At 43.0% G+C, this 21,692-nt stretch overlaps 1 protein-coding gene and 1 pseudogene across 3 annotated transcripts in view; both read right to left on the bottom strand.

Annotated features, from left to right (window-relative positions):
- DZANK1 (double zinc ribbon and ankyrin repeat domains 1) overlaps nucleotides 1-20,012 on the bottom strand; it is a gene marked incomplete at both ends in the record, with an annotated part of 76,210 nt that extends 56,198 nt beyond the window's left edge. For both annotated transcript variants that reach the window (XM_080716388.1, XM_080716387.1), the window contains 7 exons: nucleotides 974-1,091; nucleotides 2,803-2,888; nucleotides 7,868-7,983; nucleotides 10,886-10,982; nucleotides 13,931-14,045; nucleotides 16,446-16,599; nucleotides 19,904-20,012. In XM_080716388.1, the coding sequence (XP_080572514.1) occupies nucleotides 974-1,091; nucleotides 2,803-2,888; nucleotides 7,868-7,983; nucleotides 10,886-10,982; nucleotides 13,931-14,045; nucleotides 16,446-16,599; nucleotides 19,904-20,012 (795 nt within the window). The remainder of the gene's footprint in view (nucleotides 1-973; nucleotides 1,092-2,802; nucleotides 2,889-7,867; nucleotides 7,984-10,885; nucleotides 10,983-13,930; nucleotides 14,046-16,445; nucleotides 16,600-19,903) is intronic.
- Nucleotides 9,097-9,989, bottom strand: LOC308277226 (adenylate kinase isoenzyme 6-like; annotated as a pseudogene). The gene is made up of 3 exons: nucleotides 9,878-9,989; nucleotides 9,622-9,729; nucleotides 9,097-9,395 (listed from the first exon to the last, which is right to left on the bottom strand). The product of its transcript is annotated as an adenylate kinase isoenzyme 6-like (transcript).
- Nucleotides 20,013-21,692: the final 1,680 nt, after the last annotated feature.

Consider the following 21,692-nt stretch of genomic DNA (forward strand, 5'->3'; position numbering starts at 1 on the left):
AATAGACTGATTGCCGGGCATGGTGGCACACACTTGTAATCCCAGTACTTGTTAGGCTGAGACAGGAGGATTGCAGGTTTGTGGAAAGCCTCAGCTACTTAGTGAGGTCTTGTGCAACTTAGTAAGACCTTGTTTCAAAATAAAGACTATAAAATAGCGCTGGGATATAGCTTGGAGGTTGAATGTCCTTGGGTTCCATTCCCATTACCACAAAAATAAGTAAATGAATAAATAAATAAACTGATCGATCTATGACTTCTCATAGATTCTTAGGACAGAATGATGTATCTTATAGATACACATAAATAGATATATAGAGACATAAAGTAATTACACATATATATTTGTGGTACTAGGAATTGAACCCAGGGACATTCTACCTCTGAGCTACACCTCCAGTCCTACATTTTTACTTTTTTCAGCATTGGAGATTGAACCCAGGGGCATTCTGCCTCTGAGCTACAACCCCAGTCCTATTTTTTTTTTTTTTGGAAACAGGGTCTCACTGAGTCGATGAATCTCATTACTTGCTGAGGGTATCCTCAAACTTGCAATCCTTCTATCTCAGCCTCCCAAGTACTGGATTATAGACATGTGCCACCATGCCCAGTTAGTACTTTTTTCCACCTATTTTTAGAAGATTTCTAGAGTGTCTTTCCTTGTTGTACCCAAGTTATGAGCAGACACAGTGGTGGATGGGAAAAAATTCTTTATTCATGCATGCTTCATTAAAACAGTAAGATTTCATCCTCTTTTGAGCCTGTACTTCTGCAAGACCACATCAAACAAATGGCATTGCAAATAAGTTTTCCATTTATAAGCAGGAATCTTGATATGTAAGAAATTAATCTGCCAGTGATTCCTTCAACAAGTATTTATGTTTGTTTTTCATGCTTCAAAGGTACTGTGCTACTGCTGCAAATAAAAGTCAGGTAAACCAGTGAAAGATGTTTTTAAGAACTTTTCTGCTCACCTGAGCTCCTTCTGGGGGTGGAAGGCGATAGCCAAATAAGGGCGGAACAAGAACGCCACATTCCTGACAGAAGCGGGCGAAGGGATCAGCTGGGCGCGGGGCCAGGCAGTGAGCACACCTACAAGAGACAGGCTCCGGTTGGCCACGCGGGGATGGAGTCATAGGAAAAGGAATGGTCAAAGTCTAAACGTGCAGTGAGACTCTCATCAATAAACAAAATCCCCCTGGGGGTGTAGCACGAAGGTAGAATGCCCCTGAGTTAATCCCAGAAACACACACACTGCATAAGCAATTTTTTAAAGGAAACAAAACACAAACAGACCACTCTCAGCAACTACAGGACGAGTGCGAGGAGGCCATTCTTCTCCAGGTCGTTTGATCACAGAGTAGCTACATGATGGAAACTACTGTTTTGAGGCTAGTCTGGGAAATTGAGCAAGACATTGCCTCAAAATAAAGAAATTGAAAGGACTGGGGCTGTAGTTCATGGGACAGTGCCCTTGGGTTCAATCCCCAGTATTGGAAATAGAGACAGAAGGGGAGTGTGTGAGAGTGTCATACTGTGAGGTCTGACTGAGGTCTGGCTGTGAGGACTGACTGTGAGGTCTGACTATGAGGTCTGACTGTGAAATCTGAGTGAGGTCTGGCTGAGGTCTGGCTGTGAGGTCTAGCTGTGAGGACTGACTTAAGATCTGACTGTGAGGTCTGGCTGTGAGGTTTGACTGTGAGGTCTAGCAGTGAGTTCTGACTGAGGTCTGGCTGTGAGTTCTGACTGTGAGGTCTAGCAGTGAGTTCTGACTGAGGTCTGGCTGTGAGTTCTGACTGTGAGGTCTAGCAGTGAGTTCTGACTGAGGTCTGGCTGTGAGTTCTGACTGTGAGGTCTAGCAGTGAGTTCTGACTGAGGTCTGGCTGTGAGTTCTGACTGTGAGGTCTAGCAGTGAATTGTGACTGTGAGGTCTAGCAGTGAGTTCATGCCAGAGGAGGACCAAGAACAAAGGAACAAAGAAAGAGAAACACCCCCTCACCGTTGCCCTACCCAAGATGACCTGGTCACTAGCCCGCCAACCAGCAGCTTACACCACTACTACTGTACCCACACCCTTCCTTGCCCCATAAAAAGCCCCAAGTCTGTAAGGAGGGGGGCTTCTGACTCTTGTGGGCTCTACCCCTGGTCAGTTGTTTCCTTCCAGATTTTATTCCTGAACAAAACCTGTTCTTGCTGTCAGGCCACGCTTTCTTTTTCCCCATATACTCCACCAATGACTTGTGTAGAATGTTGATATCAACTGTATGTGTAAAAGCCAAGACCTAGAAATAACACACATGTCCTCAATAAGTGAATGGATAAGCCAGCTGCAGTCCATGCATATGCTGAAAGCTCAGCAATAAACACAGCTACTAAGCAATGAAAAGAGTAGATGTTTGGTACAAGCAACACCACGGATGATCTCAAAACAATGCATCAAAGAGGCCCGGTACGTACAAAGAGTACATACTGAATGCCTTCATTATATAAAACATGCAAACTAAGGTAGAGGGACAGACAGCATCAGCAGTGGCCTGGCATGGAGAGCAGCGGTGAGGCACACTGTGAACTTGGGGAGGGGTGAATTTGTTTATTTTCTCGACTGTGTTGACACACACATGTACATATATGCACATATATGTATATTTGAGTCAAACTCTTAAATACATGCAGTTTCATGTTTACCAATTATACCTTTTCAAAAGCTATAAAAATTTGAAGATCCACAGGTATGCAAAACCATTCTCCTTGACCAAATGTATGTGGCAAGACTTAGACCAGAGTGCAGAGATGTGACACATACCTCAGGAAGTCTGTCTCCCTCTGGATCCTCATGATCTCCGTGCTTGTCAGACTCTTCTGGCCAGTTATGTGTGCAAAACCAGGGGACTAAAATTAAGAGTTCAGATTGATATAGGTAGAGATAACTAGTCAATATAACTTGGTAAAAGCTATAGGATAGTAAAATTAACAAAAAACTTTTTTTTTTTTTTTTTTGGTGGTACTGGGGTTCCTGGAAGCCCTTCTACCTCCGGGCTACACTCCCAGACCTATTTTTATATTTTTTATTTGGAAACAGGGTCTCCTAAGCCAGCGCGCGCGGCTGGCTTCGAACCCGTGCGATCCTCCTGTCTCTGCCTCCCAAGCGCGGGGATTACAAGCGTGCGCCACCACGCCCGGCAACAAAAAACTTTAATTTCAACATTTATTGCATAGTACCCAGTATTCATCTTTTTTTTTTTAATTTGGGAGGGTGGATGCTAGGGATTTAACCTAGGGGCATTCTACCTCCAACTTATACCCCCTGCCCATTTATTTTTATTTATTTTGAAACAGGGTCTTGGTATGTTGTTCAGTGTCTTGCTAAGTTGCAGAGGCCATCTTTGAACCTATGATCCTCCTGTCTCAGCCTTCCAAGTACTAGGATTACAGGTATACACTACCATGCCAAACTTTATTTTTTATTTTGAAACAGAGTTTTGCTAAGTCGCTGAGAGTCTCACTAAGGTGAGAGGGTAGCTGCAAACCCTCAATCCTCCTGCCTCAGCCTCAGGAGGCTGGAACTTCAGGCATATACCATGGCACACAGTGCATTAGTCTTTTTAAAACCATGATGGGGAAGGTATTGAGTATTATTCCAGCATCTTACATTTTAAAAATTACTCAGTGCTATTCTTAATTAGATATTTATATTTTATTAAAAATGAAAGTTGCTAATAAAAGATATCTGAACTTACCACCAAACTAAACAGATTTTAGAAACGAAAAATATAAGTTTGTATTCATTTTTTCTTTTCTTCTCCCTCCCTTCCTTCCTTCCTTTCTTTTTTTGCAGTACTGGGGATGAAACCCACAGGCATTCTACCTCTGAGCTACACCCCTAGGCCTACTTTTTATTCTTTATTTTGAAACAGGGTCTCACGGAGTTGCAAAGGGCCTCACTAAGTAGCTAAGGCTGGCCGCGAACTGTGATTCTCTTGTCTCAAGTCTCCCATATGCTGGGATTATAAGCGTGCACCACCATGCCCAGCTTCATTTTTCTTAAGTATTATATTTCTAGGAAACTCAAAATAAATCCATCTATAATAACAGGTGCAGCAACAGTTTGCCATTATCCAAAATAATTTAACTCACTTTTAAAAAATTATTCTCTTTGCCGGGCGTGGTGGCGCACGCTTGTAATCCCCGTGCTTGGGAGGCAGCGACAGGAGGATCGTGCAGGTTCGAAGCCAGCCGCGCGCTGGCTTAGGAGACCCTGTTTCCAAATAAAAATGTAAAAATAGGTCTGGGAGTGTATCCCAGAGGTAGAAGGGCTTCCAGGAATCCCAGTACCACCAAAAAATAAATAAAAATAAAATAAAATTATTCTCTTTGAGCATCCACTTTGTGTCAGCCACTGTAGTTGATGCAGAGAAGGGGACAACGATAAATACACACGGTCCCTACCCCTACGGAGCTGAACTTGCTTATGTACAAAATAACTCAAGTATTAGCATTGGCCTCAGTACAGTAACACATTTGCTGCTCCAGGGTAGAAAGGCTTCTCAGAGGTGTTAGCAACTAAGATGGGTCTGGGAGAGTAAATAAAAGTGGACAGAAAGACATTTCCAGTAGAGGAAACCCACCGCCAAGGCATCAGGGCAGGCGGGGCCCATCTTGGGATTTGGGTGGCTTGATGTGGTCTAGAGGTTTGAGTGGGTGGAGGAGTCAGAAAGGCTGAAGGATAAGTATGAAAGGGAGAAGCATTAGGCAATACAGTAAATGTGCCTGGCTTGTGGCAGCCATGATCTCTTTGAATAATAACTCTAATTAGTGGAGTCAGATTATCCCCATTTTATTTTTTGTTTGTTTGCTGATTGGTTGGTACTGGGGATTGAGCCCAGGGGCATTGTGCCTCTGAGCTACATTTCTAGCCCTTTCCTTTTTTATTTTGAAGCACAGTCTCGCTAAATTGCTTGAGAGCCTCGCTAAATTGACAGGGCTGGCCTGGAACCTGTGACCTTCCTGTCTCAGCCTCTCAAGCACTGGGATTAAAGGTGTGCACCACCACACCTGGCCAAAACGGTACTTTTTATCTCAAAGTATTACTTTTCTTTGGGCCTCACTGCTGAGCACCGGTCACAGGAATCGTGTGGGCTCTTTGGTATATCTGGTAACCAGGTGGTCATTATTCTTCCCAGGAGAATGATGGGATAGATGACTCTCAGGCTTTTAGTCTGAACATGTGGAGACGAGTGTATCATCTCCTTCACATAGGAAGGAGTGAGTAAGGGCCCTGGATTGCATTAATTAATTTAGTTAATTAATTTATTTTGGTGGTACTGGGGGTGGAACCTAGGGGCTTTTCTACCTCCAGGCTATACTCCCAGCCCTATTTTATACTTTATTTGGAAACAGGGTCTCACTAAGTTGCTGAGAGCCTCACTAAGTAGCTGAGGCTGGCTTTGAACCTGTGCCATACTCCTTTCTCAGCCTCCCAAGCGCTGGGATTACAAGCGTGTGCCACCACGCCCAGCTTTTTGGGTTACATTTAGATGGCAAAAGTCTGAATTGAATTTTGTAAACACTGAAAAAAAATCCAAGCACTAGCCAGGCACAGTGGCACATGCCAGTAATCTCAGTACTTACGAAGTTAAGACTGGAGGATTGTAGGTTTGAGGCCAGTCTCAGCAACTAAGTGAGACTCTGTTTCGAAAACATTTTTAAAGGGCTGAGGTTATAGCTCAGAGATAGAATGCTCCTAAGTTCAATCCCTAGTACCAAAAAGAGAAACAAAACAAGAACATCTAACAAACAAACAAAAAACAACGTACTATCATTGTAGTAGGCAACGAATATAAGTACATCTACTTCGTGTTATGGTAGTAAGAAGGCACTAATGTGGTGTTTCTTAGGGTCATAAATCACTTCCATCTGGTCAAGTCCAATGGGCAATGCTCTGTTGAACGTGAATCCTCAGCAACACGGGATATGGATGGCCACCGCCTTCTTGAAATGCTCCCTTCTCTTAGCTTCCGCGGTTCCCAGCCTCTTGGCGTTCTTCCTGCTTCTCAGGCTTCTCTTCCTGCTCAGTGTCAAAGTCGAGGGTTTTGTCTGGCACCTTCTCTGTACATCGTGGCAAATGATCGTATCCAGATTCAAGCGTAAGTATCGTCCATATATATCAAGTTTCAAATACCATCTATAGATGAAATTTCCAAATACGTATCCAGCTCTGACCTCTGGTGGCCTGACCTCACATCCAACAGTGCACTTCGCATCTCCATGTGGATCTGTAAGGAGCCCTTGGACGCGTGCTCCTCTCCCATTGCCCCGTCTGTTAACGGTCCACTCGTCTACAGATGTTCAGTCTGAAACTCTGAGAGTCATCCTTGGCTCATCCTGTTCTCTTGCCTCATCTATCTGATCCCTCAGCCAGACTCATCACCTCCTGTCAACCCCCCTCCCCAGCACCTCTACAACCTTGGTCCAGGTCACCATAATCTCTCACTTGGAGCAAACACCCCCAAAATGATGTCCCCCTCCTCCTTTTCCATTGTCTAAATACCATTCTGTGGAACAAAAGACACTCTTAAATGTAAATGGGACTACATCTGATGCTCCAAATATATTCCCTTTACAATGAGAAAAGAATCCCAGCTCTTTACCATGGCTCCAGCATGGTGATTCTCAACCATGTCTGCTCATTCGACTTGCTTGGGGATACGTTTTGAAAAACAAACCGGGCCTAATCATCAGACCAGTCCCCATCTGAGGTTCGGTCCCCAGGACTGTGTGAAGCGCTTTGAGTATATGCAGCCGTGCAGGACGACCACAGGTCCAGGTGACGGGCCTAGCTCCCCTCCCACCTCCTCGGCGACCTACCTGGCCTGCTCAACACGCTTTGTCTACACAACTTCCTCATGATCTCTCACTTTGTGGTCCTTGTTAAGACTACTGCTGGATGCTTCCTCCCCAGATCTTTGCAGGGTTGGCTTCTGTTCATCTTAAAGGTTCACTCAAGTGTCACCTCTTCAAAGAAATCCTCTTATCACTCATGTGATAGTATTTGTTCTTTCTACACAAACATTCTCAATCTGAGAGGCTCTCAAACTAAGTGCACCAGAAAGAGGGCTAATTAAATGCAGATTGCTGTGCCCATGCCCCGAGTCTCTGGTTTGGTAGTGCTGGGGCAAAGCCTACGAATGTGCATTTCAAATAAGCTCCCATGGGTTAGGAAGCAGGTTACCAAGCAATATGTGCACATATTAATCAGTCTCTCTGAATCTCACTATGATGTACAATTATAGTGTGCCTAGAAAAGTACTTTAAAAAGATCAAATAAATTCCTATGTGATGCTGAGGGTCTGGGGAACCCACTTTGAGAACTAGTTTCATCTTATTACCCAGCTTGTCTTGTTCATGACTTTCACCATTGCTTGAAATGTTTGCGTGATTATCTATTTGATTATTATCTGCTTGCCTACAGCCCTAATAAAATGTCAACTCTCCGAATATAGGGATTTTCCTGTACTACACAGTATTCCAAACAGTGCCCGGCACGTAGTAAAAAAGCTGGGAGATGCTGCCTTAAACTGCTTCATGGAGCTGGGCGTGGTGGTGCATTCTTTTAATCCCAACATTTGGGAGGCTGAGACAGGAGGATCACAAGTTATGGCCAGCCTCAGCTACTTACTGAGGTCCCAGTTCAAAATAAAAAGAATAAAATCAGGCTGGGGGTGTAGCTCAGAGGTCAAATTCCTCTAGGTTCCATCCCCAGTAAAAAACACACACACACACACACACACACACACACACACAGTATTTCATGGGAAGCATTGAACAAATGGGAGTATTTGGGTAGCCAAAAGGTTATTCTTAGAAGTTACCTGGTGGGTGACTGGTCTGGAGCCTGATCCAGTAGAGTGAGCCGGAACCTCCGACGGGCTCTCAGAGAAGCGAGTCTTCAGAGTGTTTGGCTCATTTCTTTCACCTATCTCAAGCTCTACAATTAAAAACAGCACTCTCTGAGTGTGCAGACACGTCTTCAGAGTTGGAAGCTCTCTGGTAAGAGACCACTGTCATCACACTCTTTCCCTAGAAGTAACAAAGAGCCACCCTCCTCAGCTCAGTGGATTAGAACCAAGGAAAATAAGGCTGGACTGAGAAAATCATCTTCCCTGCTACAGTCTTCAACATCCCACAACAGGCGGGAAAACAGATCACTGTAATTCCAAGGTTCGCGGGAACACTATTTATCTCAAGGACATAATGTAGCTGGGGAAAAAAAAATGTCATAATAGCTTTGAGTGACCTACTGCTTACTGAGAAATCTTGTCCTCTAAAATCATAAATCATCAGAAACTTTGCTGTTTGAAATTGTATCTGTAAGAACAAAACACCTGACTCTCGCTTGAAAATCTCAATCAGTGTGCTCTGTGCAGTTGTGTGTGTGTGTGTGTGTGTGTGTGTGTGTGTGTGTGTGTGTGTTTCATTGGGGATTGAAAACAGAGGCATTTTATGTCCGAGCTACACCCCAGCCCTTATTTATTTTTATTTTTATTTCGAAACAGGTTCTTGCTAGGTTCCTGAGAGTCGTGTTCCATTGCTGAGGCTGTCCTTAAGTCTGTGACGATCCTGTCTCAGCTTTCCAAGTACTGGGACTATGTTTATGTGCCACCAACACTGGCTAAGTCACCTGGACATAAAGAAGCAGCCTCAGCTTCCCAGCCTCGTGCTGAGCTTCCTCTCAGGGTCTTTGACGATCACTTTCCACATGTATCTTTGTACTCTTCAAGGCAACAGAACCTCGGTCCATACCTGCTGACCCCTTCACACATAGCCTATCTTTGCTTTGAGCCTATCAAAACTCTCAAAACTTTGCTTTCATTAAATTTCATCCAAACTCCACCCTTCCTCTATCCCTAAAACTCTATTTTTTCCTTTGTTTGGTGACACATGCCATGGTTACTTGTGTGTGATCTCCCTCAAAACAGTGAATCAATAAATCTAACTTTGTTGGACTGCTCTCTTTTCTTATATATGTTTTTTAGGCCTAGTTGAGTAATTTGTGTGAAGTGGGCAGAGATGGCTACAAGAGGGATTGTAAAGTGGCCAGTTAAGAGTTATGATCTTTGACCCACTGATCAATTCATTTCGTGATCTGGTTTACATTATCCACTAGCTCTTCTGGTTTATTGCTGGGCAGCTGATGCACAATTTCTCCTTTGTAGCAGCTGTGGCTGCTTCATACTGAACTTGAAAAATCTCACACTGAATATTATAGTTTCTTCTTATTATAACCCCTTGTTTCAAGGCATTTGTACAATCCATCATTATCTGTTCTCAGCACAAAAACTATTTGAAACCAGCGCTCAGGGAAGAAATCACAACCATGGCAATCAATAATAACACCATCTTCTCTCATTTGTTTCTTTTTTATCTTTTTTTTTTTTTGCAATATTGGTGATTGGAACCCAGGGGCATTCTACCTCTAAGCTACACCCAGCCCTCTTTTTTATTCTTTATTTGAAACAGGGTCTCACTGGGTTGCAAAGGGCCTCACTAAGTAGCTGAGGCTGACCTTGAACTGTGATTCACTGGTCTCAGCCTCTGGAATGCTGGGATTACAGGCGTGCCCCACCAGGCCGGCTTCTTGTTGGATTTTCTAATTCATCAATTACTCTGTCTTCATCTAAAATGGGACAATCACATTCTTTATCACAGCCATCATATAACTGCCCTGTAATCCCTACTTGGGAGGCCGAGACAGGAGGTTCACAGGTTTGAGGTCATCCTCAGCAACTCGGCAAGGGCCTCAGCAACTTACTAGGACAAGGGGCCGGGGGAGTAGCTCAGAGGTAGAATGACCACACGAACAAAAAGGGATCCTTCTTGACCCGATTCACCCACAGGAATGTCTTTCAATCCTGATCTTGACGCAAGTTCTTTGCCTGGTGTGGTTTTTCCAACTCCTGGTGTACTGGTGAGCAGGGTGTTGGGTAGCAACATAGTTCTCCCAGTGACTGGTGCAGGAGCAGCAGCCGGAAAGGGAGGGCGGCTGCCAGAGCTGGCAGCCCCGATGTCCCTGTTGGCCTGCTTCTTATTCCTTGTGGCCTTACACTATTAGCCAGGACAGCACAAAAATTCAAATTATAACCCACTTTCCTGTTCTGGAGTTTCTTATTCCAATACTTCTGCAGATAAGAAAATATGAAGAGCACCTGTTTGCTGGGTTTAACAGACTAAACCTTACTGTGCCAGTATTGGGAATGGCTGAGAAAGATTTGAGAAAGCTCCGATTATTCATAGACATATTTCTAAAATAATTGTGTCAAAATGGCAGACCTGGGGAAAGTAAGAATAGGTCTTGGTTTAGGTAAGGAAGCACACAGCTATTGGAACTTAGATTGACTTAGCTGAAAGTAATTAGCAAGTTGATAGGACAGGGGAGCTAGGACTTCCTCTTTCTAAAGACAGATCTACATAATAATCCAGCTGGGATGGGAGGAGGGGATTGACCTTTTTGAAAGATACCTTGGTGGGGGGTACCTTACAGGGTAAGGGGAGAAACCTTACTACATCAGAATTATATAAACAAGATGGAGGTCATGGGTATAAAAGGTTTGGTCCATGTGTTGTATCTTTGGTGAGACAGTCACTTGAAACATCTTCTGTATTTCTATCTTTTTAATAACTTCTTTAAATCTTCAAATCTTCAGCAAGAGTCTGGGCTAGTGTATACTTATCCTTAGCTCAGGACAAGAACCTGCGGTTTTTCTGTTTTTGTGATTTTTATTGGGAAATTATTCCCAGGGGTCTAACAAAGATCCCTGGGGACAGTTTCCCCCAAACGGTAACCCTCACCCCCAAACCGTAACACTTACCAGAATTCTATCACATCATACCTGGAAATTTTCTAATGTTCACATTCCAACCAGATTTATTTTCAGCATTCTTATATTTCTTCTTTATTTTGGGTCCAACAAATCCATTTTTCAGTTCCTAGGAATGAAGAAATTGCATATCACTTGATGATACCTCTTTAAGCATGTGACAGTATCATGCATTCATTTCCTCTCTGAAAGGGTTTACAATAAACTGGGCATGGTGGTGCACACCTGTAATCCCAGTACTTGGGAGGCTGAGACAGGGAGACTTCAGGTTCAAAGTCAGGCTCTCAGCAATTTAATAAGAGCCTATTTCCAAATAAAAAGTAAAACAGGGCTGCGGATGTAGCTCAAAGGTATAACACCTCCCCAACACACACAGAGAATAAAAATAAAAAAGGAAAGAGTTTCCAGTAGTTTTTATAAAGTGGTCTCCCTTTCCTGTTGAAACACATAACTATACCTGGGCTGCTTGGTGAGCACATCTGGCCTGGAGACCCCACGTGTTGAGTACCCGGATGGAAGGCAGGGAGCACCACTTGTAGACAGGGTTATCACATTCATAGAAGACAGTAATATTAGGGGACCAACAGATCCAGTTGGCAAAGACAGAGTGTGGTCAGGCCAAAACGGGACTTATGTACATAGTTTAGTTTAGCTGGAGTTTTATGTAGGAGAACGTCACAGACACCGCAAGAGAGGCTGACTGAGCTTTATGGTTTAGACCTGGAATGTCGCCCCTAAAATTGATGTGCTAAATGCATGAACTCCAGTGCAGCAGGCTCCAGAGGTGAGGCCTGTTTGGAGGGGGCGGGTACTGGGGGCATGGCCTGAGAATATATCTGTCCCTGACCACTTCCTGTCTGCTCCCTGCTTCCTGGCTGTCGTGAGCTGAGATCTCTTTCGCCATGCATTGCCACTAGGATGTTTCTGCCCTGAAGCTGGCCAACCATGGACTAAAGTTCTGAAACCATGAGACGAATAAACCTTTCTTCCTCTAAGTTGTTCTAGTTGAGTGTTTTGATAACAGCAATGAAAAAGATAACACAGAAATTGGTGCCAAGGAATGGGGCCACTGCTGTGTGAACATGACCATGTGATCCAGAAAACTTTGGAACTGGTTTGTGGGAGGAATATGGAAAAGTTTGAAGATGCAGGCTGGAGAAAACGTAGAATGTTCTAAGTAGAGCTTCAAGAGTGAATCTGGTGGACGCTCAGAAAACCAGAATGCCCACAGGTTAGGGACAGTATGGACTGTGCTCATGCGGTTCAGAAGGGAATGGGAACTCTAACTAGACTACAGGCCATTCATGTTACATTCTGAAAAAGAACTTGTCTACATTTTTTGTATGTCCTGAGAATTTTGATGAATTTAAAAGTGATGGACTAAGTAATCTAATGAAGGATTTCTCAAGGTAGCCTAGCAGTCAGGCAATGGTGTGAGTGCTGTTGACAGCTTCTATCTAGGTTCACTGTGAGAATCAAGAGCAGAAAGCCAAAGGAAAAGATTTTAAAAACTTGCAGCGTGGCCAAAAAAGCATGTGCAAAATTGAGACCACGAAAGGCATAGTTGCTGAGGAGATCACAAAAGAGAAGTCATTTGCACAGAGGAAACAGGAGAGATGGCTTGAGGGGATTTCAGAAAATCAGCAAGACCCCACCCGTCACAGGCTCAAGAGTGTAATGCTAGAAACGTGTTTGAAAGAGGTCATTTTGAAAAGAGGCCTGCTTGCACAGGGCTGCCATAGACACTGTCCCCAGATTCTTTAAAGGTACTGAGCACCGAAGCACTCGGAGGCCACAGAAGCCCTGGGCTAGGGGACCCGCTGATTGCTTGAGCTGGCGACAGATCTTGCCAATGCCCAGACAGCGCAGGTTCTACGGAGGTGCAGAGTGCTGCAGTGAAGGAGGCATGGAGGCTTCTACCAATGTTTCGAAGGAAGGCCTGGGAGGGCAGGCCTGCGTGGCAGGGCTGGAATCACTGTGAGTGACGCTGTGAGGAAGAAGTTAAAGCCACAATGGAGATCACAAGAACTAAGAGATGGCGGAACATGCAATGTCTGTCCAGGCAGGCAGAAGGCTGCAGAGCCGGGCTCAGAGAGCGGCCACGTGGGCCGTCACTGGCAAGGCCACGGGGCAGGGTGGCCACGCCCCTTGGAGATCAGATCTCACCACTGTGTGCCCTGCATGCTGGGCATGGAGCTACAAGACTTCCTATCTACCGTGCTGGGGTTGGGTCATGCTTGGTCCCTTTGCTTCTTCCTGTACTCTATTCCTCCCTTTTGGAATGGGAAGTTTCTTTTATAGAGATACCTGGCTAGGACTTTGCTTGAGTCTTAGAGGAGACTTTGGACTTGGACTTACATGAGCAATGTTGGTACTAGTAGGACTATGGGGGCTCTTAGGGACTTGGATGCATTTTTTGTGTGAGATGGGGAATGACCTTTGGGGAAGGGGTTAGAAACAGGATTTTATGGTTTGGATCCATTGAACACATGGTCCCTAGTGCAGCAAGTCCAGAAATGGGGCATGGCTAGTGTCAGCGTCCTGGCAGCAGGTCAGTGTCCCGGGCCTCTGCTCGTCTGTTTCTCTACTTCTCAGCTACCATGAGTTACACAGCTTTCCTCTGTCATGCCCACCATGATGATGTTTCTGCTTTAAAGCTGCTGACCATGGACTGAACCTCTGATACTGGGAGCCAAATAGCCTTCCCTCCTGTGACCTGTTCTTGTCAGGTATGTTGGCCAAAGTGCCAAAAAAAAAAAAAAAAGCTAACACGCCAAGGATGAGAACTGATTGCTTGGGTGTTAGGCTAAAGGTTTCTGCTTTCTTTAGTAGGTAAAGAAGGTGCATGGGAAATGATTCTAGGTAGAAGTTCTAACCTTCAGGGTGACGGAGGTGCTGACCAAAGCCCAGGGAACCACTGAAGACACTTAATACTGACTTTATCTACAAAGACCCTGCAGTGAGGAGCTGATGTAAGGAAAAGGAAGACAGGCTGGCTGAGAAGGAAGGAGCCAGGAGCACGGTGTAATCTGAATGTGCAATGCTTTCATTACTTGCCTGCTTTGAAGAAACTTCAAGAACATTTTCAATGTTGTCCTCTGAAGAGCCTATATTTGGTGGTTCATAGTCTACCTGAAACACCTTTGTTACAATTCCACTCTGTCTGCAGTCTCTGAAAATTATTTTAAAAAAGAAAAAGTTTCTGTTATATAAAGATTCAAAAAAAAAAGAGCTATCAAATAAGATAACCCCATTTAAAAACCCCTTTCCCCGGCTACTAAATGTTATTATATTTGTGTATGCCACCATCGTTATGAGCTATATCATGCTGTGAGACTATAATGTGCCAATAAAAGTATAAAAAAGAGCCACCCTGTTGTGTGCACATCAAAATGCTGGCACAGAGGATAATTAACAAATGCAATGGTCGTTCTTTTAAGACACTAGCTGTAGTTTGCTATGCATCAATAGCTAACTGATTCAGCGCCAAGACTGAGAAGAACTGGCTAGATGATTTCATATGGCCTTTATTTATTACCTAGTCCTTCATTTATCATCAAAAAGTGATGCTCAGAGTTAAATTTTGGAAACTGTTAAAATTATCAAGAAGATAAAGCAAACACACTAGAGGCAATGACTGCTAAGGGTTGCCCTGTTTTCTTCTTGTCTTTTCTCTATGACATTTTAAGTATAGTTAAAATAATATATTTTTATTCTAATTTTCACTTGCTAGATCATATTTTCCTATGTCATCTGAAATTTCATGATGGCTTTTTAATATGTTAATGACCTTCAATTACTAATAGTCTCAAAGTTCTTAAGTACCTAGATATTGGCTTAAATGAAACAGAACAATTTCCATAAACAATTATTATATTGTATTAAAATCTATACAAGCATTATTTTTTTGAGTCAAAAACTTAAATTTTTGGAGGAAGTAAATACTTTCCATGAGCTGAGAATACCTGAGATACTGTTTTTCAAAGTAGACATTAATCAGCATAGAGCAAGTTGTTGAGAGACATGAAAAGGATTTCATTTTTAAGATCTTTTTGAAAGCTTTATCAACTCCTTCTAACTACACAATCATCAAGATACTTCTTCATTTGAATACTCCTTGCAGCTTCCACAGGGGCCTGGCTTACAGTATAAGGCACCAGAGTACTTAGCTTTTCTCCTGTTTCAGCCTCCAAAATTATATACAAATAAAATTTATTTTAAATATTATTTCTTTTAATTTTAAAGAATTCATCTTTGGTAGAGTAGCTCTCTTCTAAAAGCCATTCAGTAGCTCAGCCAGCAGGGGGAGCCAGGGAACCTTTATAAGTACCTGGGCCAGTGGTTGGGGTTTAAAATGTTTCCCAGAGCTAGAAGCTGTGCGCTCTTATAATCCCAGTACTTGGGAGGCTGAAACAGCAGGATCAGAGGTTGAAGGCCAGCCGCAGCAACTTAGGTCCTCAGCAACTTAGTGAGACCTTGTTTCAAAATAAAGAATAAAAGCCGGGTGTGGTGGTGCAGGCTTGTAGTTCCAGTACTTGAGAGGCTGAGATAGGAGGATCATATTAGCGGACAGCTCAGCTACTTAGACCTTCTGCGACTTAGTGGGACCCTATTTCAAAATAAAGAATGAAAAATAGGGCTGGGGCGTGGTTCGGAGGTAGAATGCCCCTGGCTTCAATCCCCAGTAGCACTAAAATAAAGAATGAATGAATGAATGAAATAAAATAAAATGTTCCCCAAATGTGACAAACCTGTTTTGGTATTTTGTTGTGGTTGTTGTTATACTTTTATTGGTGTGTTATGTTCTCACATCATATGTAGCTCACAGTAACACTGACACACGTGCACACAGCACCTGGAGGGCTCCCTGGCTCCCTCCCCGCTCCCCCTTCCCACACAGGAGATTGAGATCGACACTGGTATTCTCACATGTGTATTATCTCATCGAGGGAAGTGATTCCCTTCAAACCTGTTTTACTGAACACACGTACCCCTCTATCAGAGCCACACAGGCTTTATAAGAATTTGAGGCTTTTGCCCTTCCAACACATGATGGGTTTCAAATCAAGTGGCATTTCTATATTTGAAAATGAAAAAAGGTTACTGAGTAGGAAAGAGAAAGGAAAATGATAAAGGAAATTATAAAGTGGCTCATGTCCACTGAGGTGAAATGACAGTAGCTTTCAATGTCAATTAAGTCAATACAAAGGAAACAGAACGTTGGTGGCAGCTGTCCCTGCACTGGGGACGCAGGAGCCACCGCCTGGCCACATCGCCCTCGCAGAGCAGAGAGGCTCTTCAGAGGTCCACAGCTTCGAAATCCTCTTCCTTCCCCAAACCCCTACGTAGAATTGGAGGTGAAAACAGCATTAAGACACAGCGCTTCACTGAGCAATATATACTTATGACCCACATTTTACAACATACCTCAATAATCGGCAAATAAAACCCAAGAGATACATATACTTTTTTGTTAGTGCCCTTTTAGCATGGATTCTAGAAAGGAAGAAGAAGGATCGAGACACAATGTTATCAGGGTATAAGTCATCTGATGGCTGTGCTTTTTACTTACTTAGAGACCGCAATAGCTTTCACTTGTATTTTTCCATCAGGTAGGGTGATAGGTTTTGTATACTTAAATGTATTATTTTCACCATGACCGACTCTCTTTAGAAATTCAGGCTTGCTGCCATCCAAGGTATAATATATGCTGACATCTGGAGTGTCTGAAAAATCCAAACAGGAAAACTGTAATTAACACTACACTGGTAAGCCCCCGAACAACACCAAGAGGCCCGTGACTGTCTCATTTCATCTGTATAATTCTATGAGGTACATCATTTTACACCCATTTTTTAGATGAGGTAGTTGAGTCCTGCAAGATGAACAGACTTGCTACATAGTCCAGGAGCTGTGATTTGACTTCTGGGTTGGATCGATAGCCCAGGATCTTTTTTAAAAAATGTATGTATGTATGTATTTATTTATTTATTTATTTTTATTGGTGCATTATATTCATACATCATATTGGGGTAAAAAACTTGTGTGTACATACATGTACACATCACTGATTTAACCCCTACCCAATTCCCACCCCATTCCCTCCCCATCCCTCCTTCCCTTGCTTGGCTTAGTGGTTGACTTCGATATGTTTAAGTACATTGTGTGTTTTAGAGATTTTCCTCTATCCCCCTCCTTTCTCCTCCTTTAGGTTGCCTTGTTTGCTCCTCTATAGGATTTCCTTTTTCATCTAGAGTTCCTCCTATGACCCATTTCTCCCTAACTCTCACATATTAGGGAAAACATCTGCTTATTTTTTGTGACTAATAGCCCAGGATCTTGAATCTCTTTATTCTCCTGTGTCTCCAACAAGGCACTGGTGCTAGTAGAACAGAGGTCAGCTTCAAGACAACATCACCCATGCAGAAAATGGAAGCTTTTTAATTTTTTATTTTTAAGCATTTCCTTGTTTTTTGGTATTGTGGACTGAACCCAAGTACTTGAGGAAAGACACACAATGATAAAAGACAAGTACATGCATTGTGTCGGGTGGTGGTTAGGTGCTGTCGAGTACTTGAACAGGAAATAACTCAGCAAACAGATGAAGGGGTGGGCAAAAACATGTTTTCACATATTTAAGAAATACTTACATTTCCTTTCCTATAAGATGTCTTTTCCTATCCTTTGCCCATTTTTCTATTGATACTGAATACAATTTAGGGTCCCTTTCACAGCATCGTTTGTCAGTGATCACCAACTTTTCTTAAGAGCTCTGGGCACACGCCGGGCGTGGTGGCGCACGCTTGTCATCCCCGCGCTTGGGAGGCGGAGACAGGAGGATCGCGCAGGTTCGAAGCCAGCCGTGCTGGCGTAAGAGACCCTGTTTCAAAAATATAAAATAGGTCTGGGAGTGTAGCCCGGAGGAAGGAGGGCTTCCAGGAACCCCAGTACCACCAAAAAACAAACAAACAAAAAAAGAGCTCTGGGCACATATATTATTAACATTTTTATTTTGGTTTATGAGTATTAAAAAAATCACACTAGCAGTTGGACATGGTGGTGTATGCTTGTAATCCCAGTACTTGGGAGGATTAAAAAAAAAAATCACACTTTTTTTTGGCACTGGGGACGGAACCCGGGGGTAGTCTATCTCCGAGCTACACATACTCCAGCCCTGTTTTAGTCTTTTTTTTTTTTTTTTTGGTGGTACTGGGGTTCCTGGAAGCCCTTCTACCTCTGGGCTACACTCCCAGAACTATTTTCTGTATTTTTGAAACAGGGTCTCTTAAACCAGCGCGGCTGGCCTCGATCCTCCTGCCTCTGCCTCCCAAGCGCAGGAATTACAAGCGTGCGCCACCACGCCCGGCCTGTTTTAGTCTTTTGAAACAGGGCCTCGCTAAGTTGCAGATCGCCTCGTTAAGTTGCTGAGGCTGGTTGTGAACCTGTGATCCTCCTGTCTCAGCATCCCAAGTACTGGCATGACAAGCACATGCCTAGCTCACACTAGCTTTTAAGATTAAAGAATTTATAGTCTAAGCACAGAAGTCATACTCAAATGCAGATAATAGTTTATATACATTTGAGTTATTAAAATACGTAATTAGTATCAAAGTATTTCCTTCCTTCCTTTCCTTCCTTCCCCCCTCCTTCTCCTTCTTTCTTCTCTCTCTCTCTCTCTCTCTCTCTCTCTCTCTCTCTCTCTCTCTCTCTCGCTTTCTTTCTTTCCTTCTTTTAGAACAAGAGATTGCACCCAAGGGCACTGTACCATTGAGCTACAACGCCAGACTATTTTTTATTTTGAGCCAGGGTCATACTAAGTTGCCAAGACTGGTCTCAAGCTTGCAATGCTCTTGCCTCATCTTCCCAGTAGCTGTGACCAGCTTCAAAGTGTGTGTTTTTCCTGGGGATCGAATCTAGGGGTGTTTGACCTTTGACCTCTGAGCTATACCCCCAGCCTTTTTAGATTATTTTTTTTTAAGGATCTCATTAAGTTACCATGCACTGGCCTGGAACCTACAATCCTCCTGCCTCAGCCAACTAAGTACTAGGATTAAAGCCTTGTGCCACCAGCCATGGCTGCCTGATTGCTTATTCGTTTATTCATTCGGTGGTAGTGGGTATTGAACCCAGTGGCATTCTACTTCCAAGCTACCCCCCCACCCCTATTTTATTTTTATTTTGAAACAGGGTCTTGCTAGGTTGCCGAGAGTCTCCCTACTTTGCTGAGGCTGTCCTCAAATATGAGATCCTCCTGTTTCGGTCTCCCAAGTTCTGGAATAACAGGCGTCCAGTTGCTTTTGTTTTGTTGTTGATGCTTTTGTTTTGGGGTACTGAGGATTGAACTCGGGGGCACTCTACCTCTGAACTACATCCCCAGCCCTATTTATATTTATTTTGAAACAGGGTCTCATGAAGTTGCAGACGGCTTCGCAAGGTTGCTGAGGCTGTCCACGAGCCCGCTGCGATCCTCCTGCCTCGGTATTTTATACAATAATAGTTAAGACCTATTTTATTTTGCTAGATCCTGTGAAGACTCACATGTATACCAACTCATTTATTTCTTCCAACAGCTCTATGATTATCCTTACCTTACCGTGCGGACTCTGAGACTCAGAGAAAATAAAGTGATTACGACAAAGGTCACTAGCAGTTGTCAAAACTGGAATTCAATTTCTAACTTGTCACATTGGCAAGTCTATATTGGTAGATCAAATTTATTATTCCAGCAACATGATGAGCATCCTCGGAAAGTCTGTGGAAGCAAACGGGCATCTTATCTTGATTAAGGCGAGTCAAGGTAGTGCTAAATGTGCTGATAAAAACAGTTTAGCCAAAGCTAGTAATCTTAATATAAATATGTACTACTCTATAAACCATCAAAGTACAACACTGTTTCAGACTGTGGAAGTTTTACAAAATCCCTAAATTCCTGATTATAGAAAGCATGCGAAGAGATAAATCAGCAAGCACATAAACACAAAGTGTGTGACAGCTTTATTTTAAATAATTTCAAATACATGTGATTCCTACCTGATTTCATTTCCAAAAGAGTATTGCTATCGATTTCATGGTTAGCTTTCCCAGGCTGAGGCACCCGCAGCGGTATGATCTGAGGGACGCACACTGAACCAGCAGTCATATTCTCTCCTTACATAAAAAAAATTGGATAAAAATTAATTCTATTGTGCACCTATGTTGGAACCCCAGAGCCAAAAAGCAGCACCTCATTTGCGTGCAACAAAATTGCTGAATCCTAAAAAGAATGCTAATATAGCATCTACAAATATTATCCCATTTTCTACTAAAACAATTATTACATTTCAGCTGCATTTTTGTGGTTGGGGTCTTGTGTGGAGATCTACCAAAATAGTTGTCTCATTTTTTAAGAAATGGGCAAACTGAATGACTAAAGCAGAACAGAGACCATCTCGATGCTTGGACTCCAGTTCCCTACAAATCGTTATCACCCCTTCCTTCCTCTGGTCGATGTGCCATCTCTCTTGACTTCAAGGCAAGACATCACACGGTGAATGCCATAACTGTACGCAGCACAAGATGCTCGTCTGCAACTCACTCATTTGGTTGATGGCCCTTTATTATTATTTTTTAATTTTTTAATTAATTTAATTCTTTGCTAAGCTTTGAACCTGGGGCCTTGCACATGTTAGGCAAGTGCTGAACCACTGAGGTACATCCCCAGCCTAATGGTCCTGCATCTGTCACCAGAGTGATTTCTGAATTTGAAAACTAGAAAGACACTAGTAAAACAGAGCATCACTTCTCAGGAAAAGGAAGTTGGCACAGACCTAAATAGTGATTAACAAACACAAGCCTCCCTCTCTATATATTTTACTTACAAAAATTAACTATCAGTATGTAGGTGTTGCTGGTTTTTTGTTTATTGTTTTTTGGGGTGTGTGTGTGTGTGTGTGTTTAATACTGGGGATTGAACCCAGGCACATTCTACCTCTGAGCTACACCCCAGCACTATTTTAATTTTTATTTTGAAACAGGGTCTTGGTAAGTTGCAAGGGCCTTGCTAAGTTGCTGAGGCTGGCTGCAAATCTGTGATCCTCCAGTCTCAGTCTCCCAAGTACTGGGATTACAGGTGTGTACCACTGCACCTGGCTCTGTCTTAATTTTGTGGGAGGGCACTGGGGATTGAACCCAGGGACATTCTACCTCCAAGCTACACCCCCAGCCCTATTTTATTTTTATTTGGAAACAGGGTCTCCCTAGGTTGATGAGAGTCTCACTACTTGCTGAGACTGTCCTCAAACCTGTGATCCTCCTGTCTCACCCTCCCAAGTACTGGGATTACAGGCCTGGGCCACCATGCCCATCTTATAATTTTTAATCCATACAAAATTTCAGGGCAAAAAGACCCCCATCCTCACCTTAGCACTGCACCATTGACATCTCTGTACTGCGGTTCACATTTCAATTATTTGGATATATAATGACAATTATAATCTACATAATCATTTAACTTTTATAGTTTTCCATCTACCTATATAAATGTATTTGTTAACCTGTAAATGGGTTACTTGAGTGTCTTTTTGGGTTTGGTGGTGATAATTCTTATAATGTTGCTCTCAATATCTAGGAATTGAAGGAACTAAATTTAAGGGGTGAGGTTTTTTTTTTTTTTTTTTTTTTGTAGTACTGGAAATTAAACCCAGGGGCATTCTACCTCTGAGCTACAACTCCACCCCTATTTTATTTTTTATTTTGAAACAGGATCTCACTAAATTCGGGGAGGGGGTCAATAAGCAGCTGGGGCTGCCAGCGAATTGCAATCCTTCTAATATCAACCTCC

The sequence above is a fragment of the Muscardinus avellanarius genome (assembly GCF_963383645.1).
Source record: "Muscardinus avellanarius genome assembly, chromosome: 19".
Lineage (NCBI taxonomy): Eukaryota > Metazoa > Chordata > Mammalia > Rodentia > Gliridae > Muscardinus > Muscardinus avellanarius.